Source organism: Bos indicus, chromosome 2, assembly GCF_029378745.1.
Source record: "Bos indicus isolate NIAB-ARS_2022 breed Sahiwal x Tharparkar chromosome 2, NIAB-ARS_B.indTharparkar_mat_pri_1.0, whole genome shotgun sequence".
Lineage (NCBI taxonomy): Eukaryota > Metazoa > Chordata > Mammalia > Artiodactyla > Bovidae > Bos > Bos indicus.
This window is the reverse complement of record NC_091761.1, coordinates 60,136,240-60,154,217: the sequence shown is the minus strand read 5'-3', so window position 1 is coordinate 60,154,217 and position 17,978 is coordinate 60,136,240. Positions and strand designations below refer to the sequence as shown.

Genomic DNA, 17,978 nt, shown 5'->3' with positions numbered 1-17,978 from the left:
GTAGCATTTGCTGATTTCTGTAGTGTAACTACTCTGACCATGGCTAAGTTTAAGCTAGTTACATGAAATCAACTGGCTTGCAAAATTATGGAAATTTTACAATTGGTCCTTGTTGAATAGTATATCCAGTTCTAGCATACCACTGGTTTCTCTGCCCACAAATTTTACCTCAAGGCTTCAAATATGCTACTGACTTGACTTGATTTTAAGTCTTCTTTCTGTGCCCGAGAAGCTCCCATTAATTTTTTAAAGTGTGTTTCGGATGTCCGTCCGTCTTAGAATTGCCCCCTGTCCTTACCCCAGCTTTCCCGTGTGGTCTATCACTGCCTCATTGGTTTTTCTCTTCATCATTGGGAATGGTTTTATGTTGAGTTCACCACATTATCATATCTTTTTATTTATTTATCTGTTTTCCAATTACACTGTTAGCATTTAAAGCACTTCAGTCTTGCAGATGAGGACATTGATGTGCAGAGCCTAACAATATGGGGAAACATAAGGCCACATTTGTTTATTTTTAATAGACCAGTGTGCAAAAGAATGGACAGATTAATACTCAAAAGCTTACATTTACTTTTCTGTGACCTTACACAGATGATTTAGCCTTCCTGACCTTACGTTTTCTCATCTACAAATGGACGTAACAATAGGTAAACTCATGAGACTGTTGTAAGAAAATGCCCGTGAAGCACAGTGCAGTATCTGACACTGAGGAACCACTGAATAAAGAGGAACTGTAGGCTGTGTCAGAAAGTGCAGGCACATGAGAAGAACCTCCATTGTTTCGGAGGGTGCTTTGGACAAGGTACACGATAGACTCATCTTATGTGTCTTGTGAGAGTGAAACATTGTGACTTCACAGTTTCAGATGAAATCCAGTGTTCATTCTTAACATGTAAGACCTTCAATAGGTTTATCATGATGCCTCTAACATTAAAAAAAATTTTTTTCTCTTACTTTAGAGCTTATCATGAAAACTTGAAAAACCCAGGTTTCAGGTTTGTTTGTTTGCTTTTAATCCAGACTAGGTGCTTCATTATGTGATTGCACTCTCTTAGCCCATGGCCTGCTGTTTTCTGTTTCTGTTCCTTCAGCCTTTGCATGCAAGATTCCTTCCCTTTGACTGTCCAGTCCTGCATCATGCCGAAAGACTGTGAAACCACTGAGTGGTCTTCCTGGAGCCCCTGCTCTAAGACCTGTCGTTCAGGGAGTCTCTCACCAGGATTTAGGAGCAGGAGCCGCGATGTGAAGCACGTTGCTCTTGGAGATGGAAAGGATTGCCCTGAACTTATCGAGAAAGAAGCCTGCATTGTCGAAGGAGAGCTTCTGCACTTATGTCCCAGGTATTGTGTATTCTTTGGCATGAGTGTTCAGTTCTATATAATCTGATTTTACGTGATATAGACATGTTACCGATCACTATAGCTGTGTCTCATACTTGTCGAGTCTTTACTCAGTGCAAAGTTTCATATTAGGCAGTAGAATGCAATGGGGTTAGGGCATAGGCTGCGTTGATTCCCTGGCCTCCAGTCCTACTTCTGAGACTTTCCAGTTATGTGCATTTTGGCAAGGGAGTTAAATCTAGTGCCTTAGTTTGCTCTTCTACTAACTGTATTCACTTCATCTAGCACCTGCCACAGCATAAATGTTTAATAGCCATTAGTTATCATTACCTGATGTGCCAGACCTAATTTTTCTGATAATCTGAGAAGTCATTCATCAGCATCTTCATTTTGTAAATAAGGCCATTGATGCTCAGAGAGATTAAGCAATTTCTGAGGTTACATAGTTAATGAATGACAGCCCCCTGATTCTAATGACACTCTTTCTCTGAAATTCACTGTCACCCTGGGGCACTGTTTCTATTTCAGGTCCCTAGGGAAATGGAAAATGCTGGAAACGGGTTGACACAAATTAATAGCTAAATTGAAGACCTTGATATTGGTTATATTTTGCCTGATTGTGTCGCCTTTGGTGAAGACCCCAGTGTATTTTCATCTGGTTGTTGGCTTACAGTGGACTCAGTCTGATAATGATAGAAGTGCAGAAGTCGGTTGGGGATGAATTTGTGATAATTCCTGCCGCACAGCTGCCCTGAACTGTATCTTAAGTCTGTAGCTATATTAGATAGATCTTTTCTAGTTTCTTATTGTATCTAAGATTTGAGACCATTTCCTCAGTGGAACAGTGAAGCAAAACATACCGTACTGTAGGAATTAATCACCTGGGATATGTGGAGTATAAGCAGGTTACAGACTCACCTGGTGTTGTGGATGGGCCTGGCTATTCCTTATACTTGAAAGAATGCGTGAGAGGAGGGCAGAGGTTGGGGAGTGGGGTATCGCTGAGCAAGTTCCTTTTTTCACATTCTTAGTCACACACTTCTTCCACCTCACCATAGAAATCGGGGTTGATTCAACATACTCCTTATATAATGATTGTTCATTTTTTAGTAAGATGACCACTTATATTTACATCATTTCTTTCCTGAAAAAGAGAGAAAACAGATGCAGTTCCTGATTCTTGACAGGTTAACCTACTGTCACAGAATCCTTCCTAATTGTATTGAGTGTGTGTTCAGTCTTTCAAGACACTAATTTTGGGGCAAAGCATGAGATTGGAAATAAAACCTGAGGTCTCTGTCCTTTTGAACTTGGATAGACCTTGGGTTAAAATTGTATACCATTACTTTTCAGCTGTATGTGTTTGAAAAAGCTATACGACTTCTTTAAGACATTCCCCTCGTCAATAACATGTGTCTAAATATGCTGCCTGTGTTGGAGGTTTAAGAGCTGCAGACTAGCACTGTCTATCCCACTGCTTAGCACATAGGAGGCACTACAGGTATACTGATTCTTATTGTTATTTTCAGGTGGGTTCATTTCCCCCAGTAAGAGAATCTCCTCTTGGAAGGCATACTGTAACAAGTTCAATTCAGTTGCTCAGTAGTCTCTGACTCTTTGCAACCCCATGCACTGCAGCATGCCAACCTTCCCTGTCCATCACCAGCTCCCAGAGCTTGCTCAGACTCATGTCATCCAACCATCTCATTCTCTGTTGTCCCCTTCTCCTCCTGCCTTTAATCTTTTCCAGCATCAGGGTCTTTTCCAATGAGTCAGTTCTTTGCATCAGGTGGCCAAAATATTGGAGCTTCAACTTCAGCATCAGTCCTTCCAATGAATATTCAGGACTGATTTCCTTTAGGTTTGACTGGTTTGATCTCCTTGAAGTCAAAGAGACTCTCAACAGTCTTCACCAATACCATAGTTCAAAACCATCAATTCTTCAACACTCAGCTTTATAGTCCAGCTCTCATATCTATAAATGACTACTGGGAAAACAATACCTTTCATTAGATGGACCTTTGTTGGCAAAGTAATGTCTCTGCTTTTGAATATGCTATCTAGGTTAGTCATAACTTTCCTTCCAAGGAGCAAGTGTCTTTTAATTTCATGGCTGCAGTCACCATCTGCAGTGATTTTGGAGCCCAAGAAAACAAAGTCTGTCACTATTTCCATTGTTTCCCTATCTATTTGCCATGAAGTGATTGGACCGGATGCTATGATCTTACTTTTTTTTAATGTTGAATTTTCAGCCAGCTTTTTCATTCTTCTTTTTCACTTTATCAAGAGGCTCTTCAGTTTCTCTTCACTTTCTGCCATAAAGGTGGTGTCATATTCATATCTGAAAGTGAACATGAAAGTGAAGTCGCTCAGTCGTGTCCGAATCTTTGTGACCCCGTGGACGGTAGCCCACCAGACTCCTCTGTCCATGGGATTCTCCAGGCAAGAATACTGGAATGAGTTGCCATTTCCTTCTCCAGGGTATCTTCCCAACCCAGGGATCAAACCCAGGTCTCCCACGTTGCAGGCAGACACTTTACCCTCTGAGCCACCAGGGAAGCCCATATCTGAGGTTATTGATATTTCTCCTGGCAATCTTAATTCCAGTTTTTGCATCATCCAGTCCAGCATTTTGCATGATATACTTAAATAAGCAGGGTGACAATATACAGCCTTGATGTATTTTTCCCAATTTGAAACCAGTCCATTTTCCAATTTGAAACCAGTTCATTGTTCCATGTCTGGTTCTGACTGTTGCTTCTTGACCTGCATATAGATTTCTCAGTAGGCAGGTGAGGTGGTCAGTATTCCCATCTCTATAAGAATTTTCCAGTTTGTTGTGATCCACACAGTCAAAGGCTTTGGCATAGTCAATGAAGCAGAAGTAGATGTTTTTCTGGAACTCTCTTGCTTTTCCTATGATTCAACAGATGTTGGCAATTTGATCTCTGGTTCCTCTGCCTTTTCTAACTCCAGCCTGAACATCTGATAGTTCTTGGTTCACGTACTGTTGAAGCCTTGACTTGGAGAATTTTGAGCATTACTTTGCTTCTGTGTGAGATGAGTGTAATTGTGTGGTACTTTGAACATTCTTTGGTATATTATCTATTCTATAATAACTTAATAGAATAGAAAGTTATTCTTCTGAGTGATTTGAAGATTATTTTTTTCCCTATGGAGGTCTAGTTTAGGAATATTCTCAATGTTATGCTGCCAGGAATAGAATCTGAGTTAAATGATAACTTCACGTGTGTCCTTTTTTCCTTCATCCTTTTCAAGGAATGGCTGATGACTTTCTCCTGATATTTTCAACAGTTTTTTGAGTTATAAATATCCTCCATTTTCCTCTTTTTTTTTGTCAATAACTATGCAATTCTCTTGTAAGAGTGGTACCTCCCTGAAGATGTTGAAGAAGTTGAGTTGTATCAACTTTGTTAAGCATGACTGCCTTTTATTGAGTATATGATTTAGGTCAATAAATTTATGAGAGATATTATAAAGATTATTTAGAATAATATGACGTTTATCATCTAAATGGGACATGTTTAATTGTAAAAAGTGATGTAAATTGGTATTGTCTCTTTTGATTCAAGTTGAAGTCCATTTGGCTTCAAGGTCAGTGATCTTTTCAATACCTCACACTGACTCTCATGTTAGTGAAGACATACACCCAGATGAGGGTATAGATACACATATATGTGCATTCATACGTGTTGTTTTTCCCAATATAATACCATGGAATGGTAATACTTCAAGATGTCCAGTTCAGTTCAGTTCAGTCACTCAGTTGGGTCTGAGTTGGATCTTTGTTCGCAAAGTAATGTCTCTGCTTTTTAATATGTTGTCTAGATTAATGATAGCTTTTCTTCCAAGTAGCAAGCGTCTTTTAATTTTGTGGCTGCAGTCACCATCTACAGTGATTTTGTAGCCCAAGAAAACAAAGTCTGTCACTGTTTCCATTGTTTCCCCATCTATTTGCCATGAAGTGATGGGACCAGATACCATGATCTTAGTTTTCTGTATGTTGAGTTTTAAGCCAACTTTTTCACTCTCCTCTTTCACTCTCACCAAGAGGCTTTTTAGTTCTTCACTTTCTGCCCTAAGGGTGGTGTCATCTTCATATCTGAGATTATTGATATTTCTCCCGGCAATCTTGATTCCAGCTGTGCTTCATCCAGCCAGGCATTTCACATGATATACTCTGCATATAAGATTTATCCAAGATTAATTTCTACTTTGAGCTTCATTTAATTGAACCTTCACATCAGAAAACAGGTCCTGACAAAAAGTTCATTGGAGGTTAACCTGGGCCTCTAGATCTGCTGTATAGAAATGTTACCGAGTATGACATTTTCTAAAAACCTTCTCAAATAGTGAATTTGTAGGAGATAGGAGTCTTAGAAAATTCACCGAATACCAACCAGTGTTCTCTAGGGAGAATGATGTGTTTACTAATGATTCTAGTTGGTGGTGGGGAGGAGCACACTTAAATAACAACAACAAAATTAACATTGGCTGACATTCTTATTTGTCTGAGATCTGAGCTGTGGCCTCTGCCTCAGGAAGGCATAAAGACTGTGTGTTAACTTTTGTTTCTAGTTTGACACCGGTGATTAAAATTCATTGTGAACAAGGGAAATAGAAACAAACATCTCTTAGGGATCAAAAATATCCATTTCTCCTTTCCCAGAATTCATGAGCACTTCATATGTATCAAGAAATTTAATTCACCACCCTTCTCCTTAGTAGGAAAATGTCCTCTCTTGGAATGTCACTTGGTTTTACCCTTCTACCATCTTTGCTGTAGGAGATGTTTTCCTTTGTTCAATAAATATACTCTTAAACTCTTGCCATATGCCAAGCACTACATTAAATGTTTGGGATATCTCAGAAAATAGATTGGACAAAATTCCCTTCCTCTTATGGGACCTAAATTTTAGTGAAGATATACTAAATAAATGTAATAAATAAAATAAACTATATATTTTGTGTATGAAATATAGAAAAAATGAATCATTAGAACAGGGCAAAGATAGAGACTTCTGGAATGCTGTAATGGGGGTCAGCTCAGGTTATAGAATTAAAGAGTGTCATTAGAGAAACTTCCTTTGAACAAGCAGGATCAGGGACTGGGGTTTGGAGGAGGACTTGAAGGAAGTGAGGAAATTAGCGTTTCAGTTAATGAGAGGAAGAATATGTATTCTAAGAAGAGATGAGCTAGAGATGTGTTTACTTCCTACTTCCTCCAATAATAATACTGTTCACAATGGTTTTTAGTTGTATAGTTCAGGGGCTACTCTTTTCACTAGCTAGACTCCACTAATCAACATTTTCACTTGAACACTGTGAGTGCCAGTCCCTAAGGCATGAAAGCAATTGTGACCAAGAAGAGCCCCTGCTAGAAGAGCTCCCTGACCCTGAACACTTTGGAGATTCCTTGAAGCATCGAGCATAAGTTAACCTGAAAGGTTGAGGCCAGCCTGTGTTAAGCTAATTTGGGAAAATTTATTTTTTTTTAAATTTAAATTTATTTATTTTAATTGGAGGCTAATTACTTTACAATATTGTATTGGTTCTGCCACACATCAACATGAATCCACCATGGGTGTACATGTGTTCCCCATCCTGAGCCCCCCTCCCACATCCCTCCCTGTACCATCCCTCTGGGTCATCCCAGTGCACCAGCCCCGAGGATCCTGTATCGAACTTTAGAACTACAGTTGCTACTTGAATAACCGGGGTTTGAAATGTGCAGGTCCTCCAAGACACAGACTTTTTTCAATAGTAAATAATACAGCACTACACAATCTGAGGGTGGTTGATTTCATGGATAAAGAATCTTGGATACAAAGGGTGGACTAACAGACCAAATTTTCTGACTATATGGAACATCATCACCCCTAACCTCTTATAGTTGTTCAAGAGTCAACTATATGAGGGAGTTAGCAGTACAGCTTTAAGATCTTTGTGAGAGAAAGTGCTTAAGGCTACTTTCACAGAGTTGTACACGACTGAACAACTAACACACACTCATGTACACACACATATAGCCTTAAGTTTGTTTTCAAAAGGATGCTATTTTCCCATCTGTTTGCCATGAAGTGATGGGAACAGAGGCCATGACCTTCATTTTTTGAATGTTGAGTTTTAAGCTAGCTTTTTCACTTTCCTCTTTCACTTTCATCAAGAGGCTCTTTAGCTCCTCTTCACTTTCTTCCATAAGGGTGATGCCATTTGCATATCTGAGGTTATTGATATTTCTCCCGGCAATCTTGATTCCAGCTTGTGCTTCTTCCAGCCCAGCGTTTTGCATGATGTACTCTGCGTATAAGTTAAATAAGCAGGGTGACAATACACAGCCTTGACATCCTCCTTTCCCAGTTTTGAACCTCTGGTTACTGGATAGCATAAGAAAAGGCAGAGGACACAGACAACTGGGACCTGACCTGATGCTACAACAGCTATGACTCCAGACCCTCTGTACTTTAAGCATAGAGCCTGTTCTGGCTGAACACACTGTAACAGACAAGAATACTGAAAAATGTCAGCATCTTTCTTGGAACTGACACCTTGGATGACCTACCAGCAACTTCCACAATCTCCCCAGGAGACAACAGCTTTCACACTAAAATGACTGTTGTATTTCCTAAATGTTAATTTAACATTTAAAATTTAATATAAGTATAAGACAGTGCTGTTAAAAGGTAACAGTTACCACTATAGAGTAAAACTTTTAAGAAGATCTCTAGGCAGACACTGTATGGCTGATATTTTACATAGAGTGTGTGAATTACTGCCCAGAAAAAACAATTTCCTAAACATTGCTTCAACACTCTGGTCTGACACTGAAAAATATGGGGCCTCATAAACTGTCTCTCCTTACCTCTAGTATGTGTTAATTTATCTCTGTTTTGGGTAAACTAGAGATTCTTCGTAAAAGGTCTGTCTGTGCAGACTCTGAGAGGTCTATGTGGGTCTTCTACCCACTTTGATGTGCTTTTAAAACAACCTGCTGTGGCCAGGCTGTTCCTTCCTATTTTCTCTTTAAGGTATTTAACCTGATTTTAAGTTTTATAGATAAAGTTATTTTTCCTTGAGAAAACTCTGGGGATCAATTGATGACCTTTTTTTTTTTTTTTTTTTAAGATGACTGTTAAAGCCAAGTAATGGTGCCAAGAGAAGGGATGGTGGATAAAAGTTGGCTTAGTATTTGGCTTCCTTTGCCCATTGGAATGAAGTGAGTGTTAGAAGAGGGATGTTGTGTCTTGAAGAGATGTTTGTTCAATACCTGCTTAGCCTTCACTGTGCTGATTGGTGGAAGACTCAGGAAATTTCAGTCTGTCTTACTGTATTGATTTTAAGAATCTTGTATAATACTCTCATTAAAAACTAGCACATCTTCCAACCTTATAACTATGTTCTTTAAGAGTGTTTAATAGTTGGTAATGTTCCCATAACTCATCCCAAACATATGGATTTTTTGTTAGTTTTTTTTTTCTGCCTCTACTTCAGAGTGGGTAGCATCTATAAAAGTGCCTGGCTTAGAGTAAATGCTCAGCAGACAATGGATAGATCATCAAATGTAGGGCAGTTCCAGAACAATTTTATGCACAGGGTGCTTTATTCCATGCTGATACTTAATATGACATGTGTGAATAATTCAAGTCAGTTTGTATAACAGGCATCTGAAATTGGCTTCATAAAGAATATTCAATATGGACATCTCCCCAGGGAAGGAATGAACACACAGAACTTGTAAAGTGGTCCCCAGTGGCTGCCTTGCTTTTGCTAAGTGTGTCTGGATTTCCAGAAAAGAAGTTTCTGTCATCATTAGTTATAAGAGTAGGTTCAAGAAGGGTGAGAAATGAGACCACAATTAGTTAGTGTCAGTCAGTCTTGTCTGACTCTTTGTGACCCCTTAGACTGTAGCCCACCAGGCTGCTCTGTCCATGGGATTTCCCAGGCAAGAATACTGGAGCGGGCTGCCATTTTTTCTCCAGAGGATCTTCCTGGCCCAGGGATTGAACCTGGGTCTCCCATATTGCCGGTGGATTCTTCATTCTTCTGGAAAAGAAGGGCACACACATTGCCTACCACATCTACTGATCTTTTCCCATTGATTGTCTACCATAGTAATACCTTGCGCATACTAGAAGCTCAGTCAGTTCAGTTCGGTGCAGTCGCTCAGCCGTGTCCAATTCCTTGTGACCCCATGAATCGCAGCACGCCAGGCCTCCCTGTCCATCACCAACTCCCGGAGTTCACTCAAACTAATGTCCATCAAGTCGGTGATGCTATCCAGCCATCTCATCCTCCAAATGAATTAATGAGTTCTTTAAGGAAGCTTTTTAAAATTGTTTTAATTAAGCAGCTTTTTTACAGCACTTGAGGAGTAAAGGAGTCATGACCTGGAACCTCAAGAGAATCTGTTTGGGAAAGAAATAGCAGTTTCAAAGAATCTGTAAATTGTTTCAGCAGAAGGAGACCGATGCCTTTTTATTGAGTCCATCTTTTATTGGTGCGTATTTTTTCATGAGTCCCTGTTGTTCCACTTTCAGTTCTCCTGGATGGAAGATTTGCTCCCCTGTTAGTGTAAGAAAGTTAACGTATTGCTAAGTGCTGTGCGTAGTGATAGAAATCTATTAATAATGCATACATGGAGTTTGACCGGCAAAGTCATCTGCCGAAGAGCAAAGAGCTTTGCACTTGAAAGTAGCTTACCATAATCAATAGTCCCACTCTATTCAATAAAAAATTACTAGAGCGTAAAACACATAAAGCTCGATCAGTTCTCTTTATTTTGGTTGTCTGTTCAGCAAAAAATGACAACTTACTTCTTTTCTAAATGCATTTACAATTTTAAAAGAACTACAGACATTATCATAAATTAGTCATGCTGCAGTACATGGATTTTTAATATACGCACATTTAATTTGAATATATTGTGCTAGGGTTTCAATTCCAAGAGTGTTTGCAAAGCTATATGTGCTTAGTCAAAACACGACCATTCACTAATGCAATTATTCTTTCAATCTGTCATTGTTAGATCACTGAAGATTCTATTCCATGTTGCTTTGCTTTAGATCTAAGCCTTTAGAAGGAGGAAAGAAATCCACACTCTGTAAGCAATTCTAAGCCTTCTGAAAGTGACAAAGCATGCATTCTAAAGGGCGAGGGTTGCTATAAAACTCTGATGGTCTTGCCATACTACTGCTATTAAAATCAGTTTATGTCACCTTAGTAGGATGAAAGTCTTTTTAAAATAGTCACTAAATGTACGTACTTTTCTAATTTGACTTTGCTAATTTAGAATGTCTCTATTCCTTGCTTCAGAGCAATGCATTCATTCCTTACCCCTTCTAGCCTTCCCCCATAAATTTGGAGAATAGTTTGAGTACAGGTTTCCTAGGGTTAGACAATAGTACTCTCAGGAAGACAAGCTGGCTACCCAGAGGATAAGATTTCCAGGCCTTGGGGAGCTTTTTCTAATCCAGAAATTGTCTCCTTTATTTCTTTGTGGAAATGTGTATGCCCACCACTAGAGATTTCTTTCTTTGGTTTAATCTTGATTTCTTCTTGTAAATTGCATATACCTTTTCAGAATGATGAAATATTTAATAATAACTCTTAATATATGGAGCTTCCCAGGTGGCACAGATGGTAAAGAATTCGCCTGTCATTTCAGGAGACACAAGAGACCTGAGTTCGATCCCTGGGTCGGGAAGATTCCCTGGAGTAGGAAATGGCAACCCACTCCAGTATTCTTGCCTGGAAAATTCTATGAGTAGAGGAGCCAGGAAGGCTACAGTCCATGGGGTGGCAAAGAGTTGGACATGACTGAGCAAGCACACATGTGTAACTTAATAGTATCCTGTGAATACATTTATTGACCGTTTCCTAAGAGTAGACTTAAATTATGGGGGACATATGAAGAAATTGGCTAGTGAGTTCCAGGTGTGGGAGACAGCTTCAGAAAGCAGAGTATAGCAGTGAAATTCAGGTTTTATTCATTTACCTGACATCTGAGTTCTTGTCCCATTTCCTGGGCTGTTTCAGGTAAGAATTCAGTGCCAAGAAATTGTGCTACTAGTACTTGGGGCAAAGTAATTTGGAATCATTCTTTTTTATTTATTTATTTTATATGGCTACACCTGGTCTCACTTGTGGCATACAGAATCTTTGGTCATGGCACACAAACTCTTAGTTGAGGCATGAGGAAGCAAGTTCCCTGAACAGGGGTTGAACCTGGAACCCCTGCATTGGGAGTACAGATGTTTAGCCACTGGACCACAAGGCAGGTTCCTGAAATTGTTCCCCACTCCTCTCTTTCTCTCCCACTAGTGCTTAGTTGCTCAGTCGTGTCTGACTCTTTGCGATCCCATGGACTCTAGCCTGCCAGACTCCTCTGTCCTTGGGATTTTTCAGGCAAGAATATTGGAGCAGGTTGCCATTTCCTTCTCCAGGGGATCTTCCTGACCCAGGAATCAAACCTGCATCTCCTGTGTCTCCTGCTTTGAAGGCAGATTCTTTACCCACTGAGCCATTGGGGAAGTCTTCTCCTACCCACATCTAATCATCAGAAGGCTGTCTCCACCTTCACAGAATATCCAGAGTCTGATCACTTCTCATATTCACTGTGAGTACCCCACCTGAAGCCTTAGCAGCATGTTTCCTAGAGTAACAAATGCCTCTAAATTTATCTCCCTTTTTCCACTGCCCTGTAGTATGTCCTTCAGTCAGTGGCCAGGATGACTCTTTCACCCTCCTCAAAACTTGACAGTGGTTTCCTAGCACATTTGGAATAACACTCATAGTCCTCCCTCTGTAGCCTGGCCCCTGCCTGCCTCTCCGTCTTTCTCCCTCCTACCTTGACCTGCTTGTTCCAACCACTGGCTTCTGAGCTTTCCTACAAAGCGCAAAGCACTCACCTTCCCTGGGACCTTTGGACATACTCTCCTGTAGAATGCTTCTTGTCCACCCCTTCTTGTGCCCACTGCTTTATTTTATTCAGCATTCTGCAGGCTTTCCTGATACAGCGTTGAACTAGCTCTCCTCATCCATCTCTCTCTGATGGACATGTTATCTGATGCCGAATTCTGTTTTGGTTCATTTCTGTCTGTCTACCGCCCTAGAAGGTCATCTCTTCAGGGTCAGGGGCTTTGTCTTGATCATTGTTATTCTTTTCTATTGTCTGAATCCATCCTTGACATATAACTAGAGTTCAAGAATTACTTCTTAAAAGAAAAAAGGAATAAATGCATGGTTGATTAAGTGATTTGCTTACTATTGGGCAGGCTTATTTCTGTTCCTAGATAGTCCTACTTTTAATTCCTTTCTGCCATCCATCTCGCATACATACCTTAGCATTGATTGAAATATTCTTAACACAAGTTATTTCCCTTGGGTATTCAGTATATAAGTGGCTGACAGTGTGACGTCTCACTAATGGTGAGGTCATTGGAATCATTTTCACATAAAAGATTGATGTCAGGTTTCCCTAACACTCATGGTAACCAGGCAGCAAAATGGTGAGTTTGATTTCAGGGCCTTGAAAAGGTATTAGTCATCAGAAAATTGTCATTTCAGCATTTTGTGGGAACTTGAATTTTTACAGTTAGATACATTTATTGGGTTTATGTTTTATATTTCTCTTTAACTTGTTCTTATCTCCTGAAAATGCTAGAATTTGACCCTATGTGACCACAGTGTTCAAATTCTAACGGCGTGCTTTAGTCCATGGGGTCGCAAAGAGTCGGCCATGGCTGAGTGACTTAACTAAACTGAACCTAACTGATGATATTCTCAACAAGTCTCTTTAGAGACGTGTTGGGAAGACTATATGAAGTTATACACCTAGAGTGGTTAACGTGGTGCCTGTAACAGACTTAGCGTGCAGAAAACTTTGTTATTATTGCTTCAGGTGTATGTCATGATATCCTAGAAGCCTTAATAAATGAATGCCTTGTCTCTGCTGTTCAGTCAGGCCATGTGACAAGACAAATGGATCCATTCATGAGGGGCTACATTCATGAGGGGCTACATTCATGAGGGGCTACGTCCATGAGGGGCTATGAGGATCGACTAATTGGTTTCATGTCATGGCCGTTTACTTTACTTGAGGCATTTGTATAGTTGGTTTCAAAGTGTTCTTTATCGACAAGAGGCAGGATCTTGGCCTTTGAGACACCTCCTATTTCTCTCTTAAGCAGAAGGACAAAGTAAGGCTTGAAAGGCAGCAGAGTTGGGAGAGAGAGGGTGGAAAGGCCTGGCCTTTGATGTGGACTTGGACATTAAAGAGAATGTCCCTGGCAATCAGGAAGCCAAGTTGTCCAGAGGCTGGAGGGCTATTCCTGTCACAGCCTCTGAGGGAGATAACAGGCAACATTTAGCTGAGAAGACTCCTTTGATTTCTTATTCTGTCAGATCCTAGAGACAATTTCCCAGGTTGGATGAGTTCAGAATGTTCAGTTTTCCTGGCTTCTAGGTGATTTGTGACTGAACATACTGCATTTGAAAAAAAATAAAAATAAAAAGGCAAAGACTATGAAAAGACCAGCATGTTAAAAAGGAATATAGAAGTCCTTCACTAATGTGCTTTTTCCTTTGCCTCTTGCTAGGTTGGTGTTTTCTCTGAGGTGGTAAGCAATAGCAATCATGATAAATGTCTACTTCTTTTTTCTTTTTTAAGAATTTGTTGTTTGCCAGTGAATGGAGTTTGGGTGTTTTTGGTTAAAGAGCTACGAACAGGGTTTTTGTTACTTTATAGAAAACCATAGTCATTAAACTTTTCATTTATCTCTAAAATGACTCCCAAAATTCCTCCATTGCTAATTCTTATAGGGTCATGATAAATTAATTGAAAAAGCAGTTTATGCAGCATGGCCCATTCCTTTCAAACAAGTGAACAAATTGCTGTGACTTGCTATAATTCTAAATGCTCTAAGTTTCTTTTATGTTCTTTACTGAATTTTGATTCTTGGAGGTAAGACTATGGCATTTCTGGATCCCTAATATTAACTTCTGATAAAATCAATTAAGTTCTCATAAGTACAATGTTGGGTGTGTGTGTGTGTGTGTTTTCTTTGTCAGCAGGAGACCAAAAAACAGGTGTAAAAGGATGTAAAAAAGGGAATTAACATTTACTGAACATTTGTTATGTGCTTTGATCCACATTCAGTGTTATTACCCTTATTTTACAGTTAGGAAAATAGAACTGAGCCAAAGTCACATGACTAGTAAGTGGAAAGGCTCAGATTCAAACCATGTCTGTTTGATTCCAAAGCATGCTTGTCGTCCACACCTTACTGCACCTTTTTCCCCACCTTATTTGCTATAGGAACCTTAGGGTAGAACTGCTCTGACCTCCTTAACAGCTAGAGAGCCCTTTTAGGCAATCAGTGGGGGGAGAGGATTTGAAATGAGAATGTGGTAACTGTCCAATTAACCCACCCCTACCACACTGTGCCTTGCCTTAGAGTCCAGAGACAAGAGAACTTACCTGTGCCCTGAGACTCAGAGACACAAGAGACAAGCCTTCTGCCTGAGTGACCATGGAGTCTAGGTGACCCCTCTGTCTAGTGAGGAGAAAGAGCTTTGGATCATCACCTCTGGAGAAGAACCATCTCTGGGAAGACTTAGACTTTCCTCCATCTTTCATGCCCAGGAATTAGAAACATGTTATTGTCTATATTCACCTAGTGTAAGTAGGACTTAGCTCGACACTTCAGACTCTTGTCCAGCTCTCTGACTGATTTTCACTTGGAAAACCCTGTGAAAATGAAGTAGTGAGGCAAAGGGAGCAGAATCCTGTTACTATAAACCCCACAGGATTATCCAAATTCTTTTACTACAAAGGGCTTTTCACAAGACTGATGAGCCTCAGCTTTCAAGCTTTTTAGAATGAAAACCCTCCTTGTCTAGGGCTTTGCTCACTCTTAGGTACTTCAGAGATTTGCTTCCTGATTTTGATGTCTGTTACTTGATTTCAGTTTTACTCTAGTTTTTATAAGGCCAGGGCCTTGGTGAGGCGTGTTTATTTTTTAGTACTATTTTTTTTCTTTGAACAATCCCCAAACTGAGAAATTTTTCCTAAAATATGAAATGGGACAGCAGAGATGAGAATGTTCTTATATTTGGCTTGTTACTCCAGTAACTAAGGAATCTTCTGATATTTATGTGAATTCTGTTGGGTTATCGTAATGCTATGGGCTTTAGGAATGCTCTCATAAACCACAAAAGTAGATTCTGTCTGAAACCTACTTTTGCATTCTCTAGGTATGAATGTAGTATTATTATCATTGTTTTATTTTCTGTAAGTTGTGCAGAAACTTCATCATGCCTTCCCCCTTCTTTGTGTGTGCATGTGTCTATCACTGTGTATCTCAATCAGTTGTAAACCAAGAAGACATTCTAAGTCAGTATAACAATGGCATGTCTGTAAATGTGTGAAAAAAAGAAAAACAACTCACCAATTAAATACAGTGGTACATAGAAGCTGAGCATCAAAGAATTGATGCTTTTGAACTGTGGTGTTGGAGAAGACTTTTGAGAGTCCCTTGGACAGCAAGGATATCAAAGCAGTCAAACCTAATGGAAATCAGTCCTGAATATTCATTAGAAGAACTGATGCTGAAGCTGAAGCTCCAATACTTTGGCCACCTGATTCAAAGAACTGATTCACTGGAAAAGACCCTGATGCTGGGAAAGACTGAAGGCAGGAAGAGAAGGGGATGACAGAGGATGAAATGATTGGATGACATCACTGACTCGATGGACAAGAGTTTGAGCAAGCTCCAGGAGCTGGTGTTGGACAGGGAAGCCTGATGTGCTGCAGTCCATGGGGTCACAAAGAATTGAACACGACTGAGTGACTGAACTGAACTGAACTGATGGTGAACTCGTTTTTAATACATATACCTTTATTCCAATGGGGTCGAATTGATAGAAATACCTGTATCAATAAGGTTGACAAGTTGGAGGTAGTCTCTGTTCATTTAAAATAATATACTCAAACATTCATACACTGTCCTACTAATTAAAAAAGAAAGCTCAACTTTCACACAAAGTCATCTAAAAGTTTGTGGAATTAAACCCCATGATGAGTTCACCTGCTAGAATTAAGCTCATTTAGTTTCCAGCTCCTTCCTCTAATTTTTTTGGCCATGCTGCGTGGCATGTGGGATCTTAGTTCCCCAGCTATGGATCAAACCCACACCTGTTGCATTAGAAGCATAGAGTATTAATCACTGGACTACCAGGGTCTTTTCTCTGATTCTTTATTCTCTTAGAACTTTAAGTCTGAGACATCTCTACTATTTACCCATATTTTCCTTCATTCAATCTTCTGGTCCTGTGCTATTAGCATGATAGACTGCCTACTTTTTCTCAAGGAAATAAAAGAGGTTTAGTATTCAAAGCTGGTAAATGTCTTTATCCATAGGCAACGATTTGATACTAGAAAGAGAGATGATTACATACATTTGATGTCAATAAGTTTCCTGTGGAATTCTGTGTTTTCCTTACTTCTTCTTCTTCTTTTAAACAAATCACACCAAACAGGTATTCCTGGAAGACCTCTGAATGGAAAGAATGCCAAGTCTCTCTCCTCCTCGAGCAGCAGTACCTCCACTGGCATGAGACGGGACCCATTTGTGGAGGTGGGATCCAGACCCGAGAGGTGTACTGTGCCCAGAGCACACCAGCATCCACAGCACAGAGGGCCAAGGAAGGTAGGCAGCCAGTACTGGGGCCAGAGTCTGCTGCTGATTGGAATGGAAATGCATTCCAATACCATCTCCTCATATTCTCCTTGGTATAATGGACCTTCAGCATTCACAAATGTAAAATTGTATTGCCTATTTGCCAACTATCCTTAAGTTCTGCTACTTGCAATAGTTAGGAATAGTTAAAAATTACTAGTGATAATAATTTCCTCATTGGAAGGGATCATTGTGAAAATTAAATGAGAAAATAGACCTAAGATCAGGAACAGAAGTGAATGCAGCATGCTAAGGGGCTAGTATGCTGGAGTCAGCCAGTTGGCAAAGAAGTAGTAACAGTCTTTTTCTTTTTTTCTATAAGAGAGGTTTTTTTGTGAATGTGCAAACTTCTACAGACATATCATTTTCAGATATCAAGGATCTATTCTCTTATTGCCAGAGTTTAAATAATAAGAGAACAATAAGGAAGAAAGTGGGGGAGGAAAAACAACTTTGTCCATGGTATGCTCTCATTAGGTGTATACAGTCCTTTTGTTTCAGAGTTTGGCATGGTGATAACATATAAGAACTGAAAAACTGGCCCAGATTTACTTAAGTCAATGGATTGAAAAGCCAAGAGTAGGCAGTAATGCTTCCAGTCTAGAAAAAATATACGGTCTGTACCAGACACATTGGAGGGGCACTTAGCAGTGCCCGCTATAGAAGTGGTCAAGATGGAAATGCTTCCTTGAGAATGTGCATGTACGTTTCTCTACTGTCCAACTTGGTTAGGGAGAGAGGTGTGAGCTTTCTTATTGTGGAGATATATCCGTTTTATCCTGTGACGTTTTTCACCAGGTGCCTTTTTTTGTGACATGGCCTCTCATCATTTCAGAGGCCATGACCATAGCCTTCTATGATTCACTGCATGACTAAT

At 39.8% G+C, this 17,978-nt stretch overlaps 1 protein-coding gene across 1 annotated transcript in view; it reads left to right on the top strand.

The window, feature by feature from the left end:
- Window positions 1-17,978, top strand: part of THSD7B (thrombospondin type 1 domain containing 7B) — a 1,073,031-nt gene that overhangs the window by 380,137 nt on the left and 674,916 nt on the right. Inside the window, exons 4-5 of the mRNA XM_070768428.1 lie at window positions 1,095-1,343; window positions 16,902-17,071. Coding sequence (XP_070624529.1) covers window positions 1,095-1,343; window positions 16,902-17,071 — 419 coding nt within the window. The remainder of the gene's footprint in view (window positions 1-1,094; window positions 1,344-16,901; window positions 17,072-17,978) is intronic.